This window comes from Coenobita brevimanus, unplaced genomic scaffold (assembly GCF_032717465.1).
Source record: "Coenobita brevimanus isolate Jiangsu-jjx unplaced genomic scaffold, ASM3271746v2 jjx.HiC_scaffold_2583, whole genome shotgun sequence".
NCBI lineage: Eukaryota > Metazoa > Arthropoda > Malacostraca > Decapoda > Coenobitidae > Coenobita > Coenobita brevimanus.
The window spans coordinates 73,874-84,967 of NW_027643526.1; the positions used below are offsets into that span (position 1 = coordinate 73,874).

At 49.2% G+C, this 11,094-nt stretch overlaps 1 protein-coding gene across 1 annotated transcript; it reads right to left on the minus strand.

Moving 5' to 3' along the window:
- Nucleotides 1-4,266: 4,266 nt before the first annotated feature.
- LOC145389883 (uncharacterized) lies at nt 4,267-6,491 on the minus strand. The gene is made up of 2 exons (XM_080265008.1): nt 6,239-6,491; nt 4,267-6,179 (listed from the first exon to the last, which is right to left on the minus strand). Exons 1-2 carry the CDS (start codon nt 6,489-6,491, stop codon nt 4,267-4,269), a joined length of 2,166 nt encoding a protein of 721 aa, XP_080121134.1.
- Nucleotides 6,492-11,094: the final 4,603 nt, after the last annotated feature.

The window sequence follows — 11,094 nt, forward strand, 5'->3', positions numbered from 1 at the left end:
ATGTTGTTGTTGTTGTTGAGATTTGTCCATTTTAGAAGTAAAATGGACCCGGGCTCAGGGTGGAGAGCCCGCCAGAGTTATCATGAATAGACGTGGAGCAGCCTCTACGAGGAACTGCTGGGGCTGATCAATTTTGAAAATAAAGATGGATCTGACTGCTTTAGACGGCTGAGGAGAATGTCGGGGTTAACGACCGACTTCACAATGCCGGAGATTTCTGCCTGTCTGAGGAATTTGGTGTAGAGGTCAGGTGGAGAAGCTTGTGGTGGTGGTGGAGACACAGGATGATCTGTCTCCATCTCGTCAAGTGGTGGTGGAGGCCTGCCTTTCTTCCCCTTCTTCTTCTTCCTAGGCTCGCCGTCAGTAGCAGGTGGTGGAGTCGAGGGCGGGAGGTTTTCTTCTTCCCTGTCGATGGAGGGGACGGGAGAAGGAGCCCTTTCCTCGTCTACTGACGGCGAGTAGCAGGAGTCTTCTGTGGCGGCTGTCTGAGGAGGCTCGGTGGGCGGTGCAGGTGCGGTGATGGCAGAGGCAGCAGTTGCCCTGTTTAAGGGAGCGTCGAGCTGCAGCCTTTTCCGCGGTGTTGTGCGGGGTCTAGGAGGCTGCAGCTTTGTGGCGTGACGCTCCTGACGCGGGGCTGGCCGTGCATCACGAGCGAAGGTCTGAGGGATGACAAGGCGTGGCAGCCCGTTCTTCTCAAAGATTTGAGGGAGTAGAACGAGCATAGCTGCCTTGTCATCGCCACAGAAAGCCTTTGCCGTCGCGATGCACATGGCGACAATGGTGTTCACATCCCCAGGACATCGGGGATCCCCAGGCCGCCGCCCCTGAGCCGTGGGGCGCCGCTGTGCATAGGCAGAGCCTTGCACAGCTGCACCCCCCGGTCCAGTGACGTTAATAGCCTCGGGACCCTTCGGTGTCTGGAGAATGTTGAACTCCACTGTCTCACCCTGGCGTAACAAGGGCGAGTGGCGCCGAGAAGAGGTAGCAGCAATCCCAGAGCGATGCACGAATACATCGGCGCCAGAATCCTGGCGCCGGATGAATCCGTACTTCGCCTTGATGCTGTACCACTTCACGGTACCAGTGATGGTGGTGGTCTGCTCTTCTCCCTCAGGCTCAGCTGCCAGGTTAGCCCCCCTCAACGGGTCGTAGGCTGTGGCAGAAGTAGAGGCCATGCTGGAGAGAGGAGGAGGTGTTGCTGCTACCGCTGCTGGACCGCGAATGAAAAATTAAATATTGCGAGGATTCGAACCAGCGCTTGCAACTGCCTGAGTACAGCAGCTTACCAAGCGAGCCATTTCGGCACCCTAAATATTGCGGTTTAAGAGAGCAGTCTGGTGGCTATATAGTTGACGAGGGCAGCACGTGGTGGATCAAACCCGATGCCCTCACGGATGGCGGCTTCCTCAGAGGGAGAGAGGGAGTTGGAGATGTATGCCTCACGGATCTTCTGATACAGAGGTTGGTTGGTAGGATATTCTCCCCACAGCATGGTGGGGAACGGGCAAACAAAGAGCCCGTCAGGGGAATAAGCGAAAATAGCTCCAATGAAGGAGCAAAGCAGGGACGAAGACGTGCAGACAGGGCAAGGGCGGCAGAGGAAGGGAACGAGGCGGCGATGGAAACAACCCGATGATCGAGGAGGCGAGGGGGAGAGCGGTAGACAGCACGGCGCCGATGGAGAGGGCGCCGGCATGCTCAGGTCGAACCCCCAAACGACTCGGTGATGGTATGCGGCCGGCTGCTCGGATGTTAACAGAGGGCAGAGAGGGACGAAAGAGCGATGGACAGAACGGCACCGATGGTAGGGCGCCGCAGCTCACGTGGAAGTCCCGAAATCTGCCCTCAAGCCCCATCTGACTCGCTCCAGCTCTCCACAGCAGCAGGTGGAAGCGTGGAGGGCAGGCCCAGTCCTGGTGGACACGAGGGGCACAACCCCGGTCAAAGTAGTGTCGGAGGAATGGCGGTCGGCCATGGAAAGGGCGGACGGCCTACATCTCCTGGTGGGCTGACCGGGGCACTCCCGAAGGTGGAGAGGACAGGCCCTCCCCTTGGCTGGTGCGGCCGCTGTGGAGAGCTGGTCCCGCCGGGAACAGCGGTGGAGGTGTTGCCTCGGCGAGAGGTGGAGTCTGGTAGACGAGAGGCAGTGTATCGTCGTCGTTGATCGGATCCGTGAGGCAGAAGAGTAGCTCTTCTAGGTCCGCATCCGTGCGGGCATCGAGATCACGAGTCCCTGAGAGTGGTGGAAGGACGGCCTCGATCCGGCGAGCAACGGAGGAGGGGTCGCTCTTGGTCTTTCCCCCTTTCTTCTTTTGTTTCTTCCTCTTCTCCTTAGGTGGAGGGGGAGAAGAAGAGAGAGCGATGGCGGCAGGCGGTGGTGAAGGTGGAAGAGGCTCCTCCACTTCGATTGGCGGTGTTTGCAATAGTGTTTGCCCAATGTGTGTTGTGTTCTGTTAGAAGGGATGTGTGTAGTTGAGTTTGAAGTAGTTTGTATAGTCTAAATGGATCTCGTGTCCAACCATGTCTTTGGGAGTGAGTTCTTAATGCATTGTATTGATTGATGAGGATCTGTGTGTCTCTGTTGTGTTTAGGAGTAGTGATTGTTCTATGTGTGGTTGTAGGGATGTTGTTGTTGATTGCAATATTTATGTTGGAGTACCATCTTTCAAGAGATTGATCGATTTCCTCTAGTGTTCCATCACCGGGGATATGAAAGTTAGTAAATGTTGTGGTTATATCTTGTTTAAAGTCATTCCAGTTGGCCGTTAGGTCGAGGTGGAATGGGGACGGTTATTGGGGCAGTGGAGATAGTGGCGATTATGGGGATGTGATCACTAGTGGTGAGAGGGCCGGGAGAGAAATGGGTGTTGTGATAAGCTGTTAGGTTGCAAAGACCTATGTCTGGGGTGGAGGTAGAGTTGTGTGAGAGGAATGTAGGAAAGTTGGGACCAATGTGTCTTACTGTGGTGTCTTGGATGAGTCTTGGAAGTTGTCTTCCTACGACGTTTGAGTTTCTGTTGCCCAGGAGGCGGTGTTTAGCGTTAAGATCACCAATGAGGTATACAGGGATGGTTCTTCTGAATAAGTTAATAAAATCGGGGGTTGGGAGGTAAGGGCGGCTAGGGGGGAGGTATACTGTAGCAATAATGATTTTTCCAGTGTGCGTTTGTAACTCTACGGCAATCAGATCTGAGATAAAACTGTCTATGATTTTGTATTGTAAATTGTTTTTCAGTGCAATGGCTGTGCCGTCCATAGGGCGATTGAGAAAGTTTTTGCTATGTGTTTTATACCCAGGGATACGGAGTGAATTTGGTGAGGTAGTGCCGTGGCTATTTATAAGAATGATATCTGGATCTAAATTACGGTAGATATTGCTAAGACCTAGACTTCGACCATGCCAATTAAGGACGTTATGTTGAATGATTTTCATTGTCTATGTCTTTGGGGTCTGGACTGAGAGGGTTGGGAAGCCTTTGTGTGCTGATCCCCTAGGCGAAGGAGAAGTCTTTCTTCTTCGGTGTTAGCTGGCCGAATAAGATGTTGGAAGGTTTCTAGTTTTTCACAGGTGATTCTTAGTTGGTTGAGTGCTAAATCTGGATTCAGTATGTTGTGATTTTGTATGAATAAGGCTTTGTTTTCTTTTATAGCTTTGGCTAGTTCTCTTTGTTTGTACTCTTTGTTTGACTTTCATATTGAGGAGAGGACTACAATCCTCTACCTTGTCATTTTCGGTTTCGTCTTCGTCAGAGGAGCTTAGGTGTTCGTCTGATTCGCTCTCTGTTTGGTATTTTGAGATGTCATTACTTCCATGTGGGATGGGTTCATCTTCATGTGTGTCAAGCACCATAGCCTCTTCGTTTTTCTCTTCAGAGATAGGGATGGTTTGTGTGTAAAGGGATGATTCAGCAGGTTTTTTATTTGTATTGGCTGGGGGAGAAAGAAGATTTTTAGTTGTAGATGGCAGAATGGCTTGTATAATTTTTTCAGAGGGGGGGTTAGGGGGGAGTTTGACAATTGGTAGTCCATTAAGTGTGCAACTTTCCCCCAGAATTTTATTAAAGCTGCCTGGGTTTGCAAGCTCGTGCATCGTTCGTTCGTTCGTTTAAAGTTTTCTGCACCTTTAGTGCAGGCCGGGCCATCTATTAGCCCGGTTTGTGTGGGAGGGCTTGTATAGTAACTGGGAAGATGGCATGTCACTGCGGTGCCCCTAGGGCTTTGCAGCGCACTGCGTTCTTCTGCTGATTTTTTTTTTTTGGGGGGGGGTTATTTAGGAGGTGGGGCAGCTTGTGCCACTTCTAAGAGGGTGCGAGTTGGTATTATGGCGATGATATTAGCGGCTGCCTTGCGGAGCGTGCATGGGGGAATAGGATGATTTTCTGATCTTAGTGTGTCGGGATTAGGGTAGGGGGGTTTGACCCGAAGGCGAGATGTGGCAGGGCAGTTTAGCAGGTAGTGAAGGAGTGGTTGAGAGGTGGGGGCCTCGCAGTGTTCGCATTCTGTGGCAGAGGTGTTGTTGGTGGTGATTTCAGCTTTGCACGCGAATCCCAGCCGGAGGCAATGAATGTGGGTGAGGAGGCGGTTGTCTTTGGGTAGTGGCTGCATGAGTTCAGTATATTTGGTGGCCTGGGCAAACCAGGTAGCAGATGGAGATCCGAGTTTGACTTCTGCCTCTTGATCGTTGCGATTGCGTCTGGCTGTTCGTTGCTTAATCTTTTGTTTAATGCGTGATAGGCTTGGGGGTATGTCTGTGTCAATGTGGGGGTGGGCTGATGCATGTTTGGCTGCCTTATCAGCCCTCTCATTCCCCTTTATTCCAACGTGGCTGGGGATCCAGTGGATGGTGGTGGATCCCCCTGCCTCTCGGATCTGTTGGGCTGTTGCATGGATGTCAGTGGTTAGTGCGAGGTTGTCAGAGGGTGAGAATTGTTTAAGGACATGGATAGCGGCAGTGGAGGTAGAATGAATGATGATGGTCGAGGAGGGTGCGGTGTGGAGGGCATCTTTTAAAGCTGCTGCAATAGCAGCGAGTTCGGTTTGAAGCGTGGAAGCGCCATTTGTGATTCGGAAGCCATGACTGTGGTCGCCACACACAAAGGCTGCCCCGGCTCGTGTGTCCGTAACAGAGCCGTCCGTGTAATAAGTGACGGCATCAGGGGGGGTGATAGAAGCAATGCGTTGCAACCCCTCTTGGCGCAGCAATTGGGTGGGGGTGTTAGCTTTGTTTGGCGAGTCTGGGAGGAGGAGGTTGTATAAGGGTGGGTTCCAAGGGGCTTGGGGGCGGTAATGAGGGGCAGGAGAGTCGGGGGCTTGCATCATAGCAGAAAGGTTTAGGGAGTGGATGGCGCGGGCAACACTGTGCATCCAGCTCCGGGAAAGGATGTCAGGGTGAAGGCCGGTTGCAGCTTTTATGCGTGAGAGGAGGGGAAGGGGGGAGGCTGTGTGGGCCAGTTTGATGGCTAGGCTTGTCACTCTTGCCTGGATGCGATGGTGGAGAGATTCTAAGTTGCATTCTAGGCGGAGGTTGCATAGCTTGGTCCACTGTGGAGAGTTGGTCATAATCCTCAGGGCTTCATTCTGAATGACCTCAAGTCTGTTCGATTGGGCAGTGTCGATGGTGAGAAGGACAGGGGCGGAGTAGTCAACAATGGACCTTACAGCTTGTATATAAAAGAGACGGAGGACTTTGAAGGACGCACCTCCCCCTTTGCCTGCTAGGGCTCTGAGCGCGGAGGTGCGTGTTCTGGTTTTCTCCCTGAGCCGTGTCACTTCACCTCTGAAGGAAAGGTGGGAGTCTATTGTTACTCCAAGGTATTTGTGGGATGTTACATATTCAATGGACGTGTTTCCGAGTCTTAGTTGGTCTGTGGGAGGCCCAATACCCAGGGGGAGAGCTTTGGTTTTGTTGATGTTAATTTTTAGCCCCAGTTCTCTGCATATAGTGGTGAGCTTAGAGAGAGCCCTTTGTGCTCGTGTAAAGAAGGGGCCTTGATGGATAATGAGGGCAAGGTCGTCAGCGTAGCAGAGTAGGCGGGTTCCTGGGCCTAGGTCAGTGCATAAGAGGCACTCCACAAGGGTGTTGAACAGAGTTGGGCTGAGGATACTGCCTTGTGGAGAGTCAACGTCGTTTAGGAGAGTGATGGTTGGTGTTTCCTCCAAGACTGTAGCTAGGTGGCGTCCTGTGGGGTTTGTGGGGCTTTGGGAGTTAAGGCAGAAGTGGTGGCATTAAAATCTCCGCCAACAAAGACTTCTTCTGTAGCAGAGAGTGAGAGTAGCTCTCCCAGTCTAAGGTCGGCCGTGGGTGAGCGGTAGACATTGTATATTTTGAGGTGGCCTTGTGCTAGGGTGAGGTCCACTCCCTGAATCTCTGCCTCAGAACAATCTGGAAGGGGGCTGATGGCGGCTGCAGGAATGTGTTTTCGGACGAGGATGGCGCAGCCTCGAGAACCACCACGCACATAGGGTAGTAGGAAGGGGGTGAAACCCCGCATATGCAGTGGGCGGTGCTTGCTTAAGAGAGTCTACTGCAGGAGGAAGATGTCGATATTGTCTTTGTGTGCGACTTCTTCTAGCAGGGAGCGGCGTGCAGAGGCACCGAGGATGTTCCACCGCAGTATGCGGAGGGAGGTGGGAGGTGAGGTGTTGGCGGTGTTGCTGGTGTCCCCTAGGTTGTTTGGGTGGGAGTAGGAAGGGGGGACCTGGAGCGGGGTCTCCCTCTCTCCACAGAGCACTTGCGAGGTTGGTGGGGTTGGGCTTTCATTGTTTTTTTGTGCTCGGTGGGTCTGTCGGTAGACAGGGAACGGTTTCTGGCATCTCGGGGTGTGTGTTTTGTACGGTTGTGTTGTCTGTGGCATGGTTGATGTGTGGGGTCTGAGGTGGCAGGAGGTGGAGGAGGCTGTGATGAGGTTTGTTGTGGGGGAGTGGCTTGGGTTAGGTCTTCGGGGGCAGTGGTGTGGGGGTCGGGATGTTCTATCCAGTTCTGGATCGTTGAGGATATTGCAGAGCGGAGGGGGCTTGGATCTATGGGCCGATTGAGGACCTGTTCTAGCATAGACACCATTGTGTTGCATAGCATTCGGCCTAGATTTTTTAGGTGTTCTGCCTTGAAGATGAAGTGGTCTTTGGGAAGAGTGGTGTCTGGTTGTGGGGTTTGTGTGAAGGCTTCCAAGGTGGTCTGTGTGCTTGCGTCCTGCTTTGGGCGTGTGTCGGGAGGTGGTTGGCAGTGCGGCTGTGTGGGTGGGGTGCGTGGTTGGTGAGGTGGTTTTGTTGGGGGGTGGGGAATTGCCTGAGGAGTAACAGTGGGGGTTGGTAAGGGGGGAAAGTCGGTGGTCAGCTGGGGAGGGGGTGGAAGTGGCGAGAAAAAAAAAAAACACACAAGGGGGATATATATATATATATATATATATATATATATATATATATATATATATATATATATATATGTATCTAGCCGATAGATATATATATATATGTGGGAGGTATTTATTTACTCAGTCGTTCGTCCATTAGTTCTAAGCAGCACACACGCATATATACACCCATACACACATGTATACTCAAATGAAATTAAATATACTTGAGTGTATGAATGTAAATCGGTATGTATGCTTAAGCAAGAACAACGAAGGAATCGATCAGGATAAATAAATTATCAGCTACAATCCGGCGGTTCCCTACAGTGCCGGGGGGGCCTAACTCCCCGTCCTCTAGAGGACGTCGTGAGAGTACCCCGACACTGCCCCGTGAGGGACTTACCTAACCCTAGCCCTAACAGAATGCCTACCCTTGCCGCCTCCTATAACCAGGGGCCGGATGCACAAACGCATTTACGGTCCCGTAACTCGCTACGGGCGGGGGAAAAGGTAGCGGCGTCGGATGTTGGCATGCACTAAACACTTTCGGAGACCTTACGGGAGCCGGAGTTACGACCGCCGCTAAGGTTGGGCCCGACCAACCTTAACGTCTCCCGTATCTTTCAGACACCCGAAAATAAATTGAATTAAGCATTCTCTCGTTTAAACTAATTATTTCACTAAACTGGGTAGTTAATAGAGGTGCTGTACAACAATATACAGTGCGATGAATTGTACATTAGTGTAAATTGGTGGTTTCAGTATGTGTTCATTAGTGTTCTACTGTATTATATGCTCATCAGTGTTGTGTAGTACTATAAATTAGTGTTTTACAGTATTAACGTATGCTTTAGGTTGGTAGAAAATTATAGTGTGCTTTAATGTAGTCTATAGTAGTGTACAGCAATGTTAGTGTGAAATAGTGTAAGGTGTAGTGCTGTAGAGTAGTATATGTTCTGTTGTGCAATAGTGTACACCGTCAGGACAAGAACCTCTAGGAGAATAGCCTAATAGGTCAAGCCCCTAGAAAAAAAAAAAAAATCCCTTTTCTAATATAGTTTCAAGATAGGTTAGGTTAATTTAAAATCAAGGTTAGGTTATTTTTGATTAGGTTAATTTTGGTTAGGTTAGGTTTGTTTATATGTGGACTGGATTATTGTAAGGTTAGCTTAGTTTAATTTGGGCTCATGTAAGGTTAGGTTAGTACTGGGTTAGGTTAGGTTAATTTAAGAATTAGGTTAGGTTAGGTTAAATGTTGGTTAGATTAGGTTTATTTTTGTTAGGTAAGATTTGTTTATTTTTGGATTGAGTATTGATAAGGTTAGCTATGTTAAACTAATGTTAGGCTAATTTAAGGTTAGGTGAGATTAGGTTGGTGTAAGAATGGGGTTAAGCCTTGGTTACTTTTAGCTTAAACTTGATTATTTTAAATTTAGGTTATTTAAGTTAGGGTAGTTTATTACTGGAATGGGGTGGGTTAAAATTATCTTAATTTATTAAGCTAGGCTAATTTAAGTTTAGGGTTATGTTGAGTTAGCATATGATAGTTGTGTGAACAGGGCAAGGGGAATTTTGACATTTCGAGGGGGCAATTAAAAAAAAAAAAAAAAAAAGCCAAAACGGTCATAAAAGCCTGTTATGTTGGTTAGATTTTATGGTTTTTGGCTTTTGATTTGTGCCTTCTGAGAGTAAGGACAACATTTGGATCCTCACATAATTGTTAAGGCCACATAAAAGTACAAAATCTTAATATAAAAAGATTATACCAAAATTTTCACTAAAACCACTAAATTCCATGCCATAAAAATTTAAGATTAATCCGAGTATATTCAAAACTTCAAAGGAGGGATGGAATCCCTCTTGGAACTTACAAAGGAATTATTCAGTATTTTCTGGCAAAAGTGAGGAATGACTGAGAACAGTATATATGTGAATCTCAGAGCAAGGTTAGGGTTGGATAAATTTAGCTTGTTAGGTCAATTATTATTATTATTATTATTATTATTATTATTTTTTGCTGGCTTAGGTTAGCTTGTTCTATGTGGCTCTTATGTTTCTTCAGCTAAGTTCTGTTAGGTTAGGTTATTTAGTTAGGTATTGTTAGGTTGTTAGGTAAGGTGAAATTGTTTGGTTAAGGTTTGGTTAGGTTAGGCTCGTTGGCTTAGCTTAGGCTGTTCAGTTACCTTTGGTCAGGTTACTTTAGGTTCTTAGGTCAGGTTACTGTTAAGCAAAAAATAAAATAAAAAACTACACAAATTTATTTTCTTTGCTAGAGCTTTTATCCCAGGGGGCTTTTTCTAGGGTGCTTTTGTTCAACATAAAATGTCAGGTACAGTACTGTACAGTGTACAACAGTGTCACTTTAGTTTTGCAGAACGCACATTAATGTAATAAGTGTTGTACGGCTGAAATGTTAAATATAAGAGCGATTCAGTCTGTACAGTATACTGAAGGCACTTTAATGTACTCGTACATTATTGTATAACAGTAATGTGCAGTACTGCTGCACAACATGTAGCAGTAGCTATGCTGGTAATATAGTGAGTAATGCTTTTTGCTCACTGCACTTCCCTAACTGACAACACTTCATATATTTCATTCAAGCCTGTCCTCTGTTTTGTTTTTGAGTTCTTCTCAGCTGAGAGTCAGTGTCACCAAACACGATGATTGGCTGAAGCGTCTAGGCAGAGAAGCATCCTGCGTTGTGATTGGCCAAAGCGACCATCAGCTGAGCGGGGAAAAATTCCCTCAAACACAGCGAGTTTTTCCCCGCCCTTAGCCTTACGGTCACCGTACGATGGTGGGAGAAATGTTAGTACATAGCAAAACACCGACTATCGTACGGGGACCGTAGCGGCGGCGGCCTTACGGGGACCTTACGGGGACGTGTTAGTGCATCCGCCTCCAGGCCTCTAAGGCCCCCCTTCATGGAAATACCCTACGGTATCCCTTCAGGGTTCGGCGTCGTACTACGGCAGGGACTCTAAGTGGCAGCCGGAAAGCAGCTGATATGGTAAAAAAAAAAAAAAAAAAAAAAAAGTTTCCTCAAGCTGTGTTGGCGTGAAAATCGATCTCTGAGCTGGAAGAGAGACAGCTATGGAAGTCTTGGGTTGCGCTATATCCACGTTTCACTGTGGAGCGTTCGTTCGTTCGTTCTAAGATTTCCTGCAACTTTATTGCAGGCCGGGCCATACATTAGCCCGGTCAGTGGGGTATGGGCTGATTAAAAGATAGTAAGTGGGGAGGACAGGACCTACGTCCTGTCTCCTGGCGGGCTGCAGACAGGGCAAGGGCGGCAGAGGAAGGGAACGAGGCGATGGTGGAAGCAGCTCGATGATGGAGGAGGCAACGGGGAGTGAGCGATAGACTGCATGGCGCTAGATAAAAGGAAGCGCCGGCAAGCTCAGGTGAAGCCCCAGGTGAAGCCCCAAACGACTCGATGATGGTCGGCGGCCGGCTGCTCGGATGTTCATGGAGGGCGGAGAGGGACAAGAGCTTGGTGAAATAAACGGCGCCGATGGTAAGGGCGCCGAAGCTCAGGATCAAAGCGTCCCGACTCCGCCCTCAACCCCCATCGGACTCGCTCCAGCTCTCCACTGCAGCAGGTGGATATACAAAGGTCAGGCCCAGTTCACATGATCGCAAGGGCACAACCCCAGTCAAGGTATTGGCGGAGGGAGGGTGGTCGGCCGGGTAACAGAAGGCGGACGAGCCTCAAACTCCTGGTGGACTGACGGGGCAC

Excerpts from the sequence above, each read along its gene's own strand:
- LOC145389883 (XM_080265008.1), bottom strand. The coding sequence starts at position 6,491 with ATGCGGGGTTTCACCCCCTTCCTACTACCCTATGTGCGTGGTGGTTCT. Across the intron at positions 6,180-6,238 it reads TACAGAAGAAGTCTTTGTTG|GACGCCACCTAGCTACAGTC; the intron begins GCGGAGATTTTA and ends CAAACCCCACAG.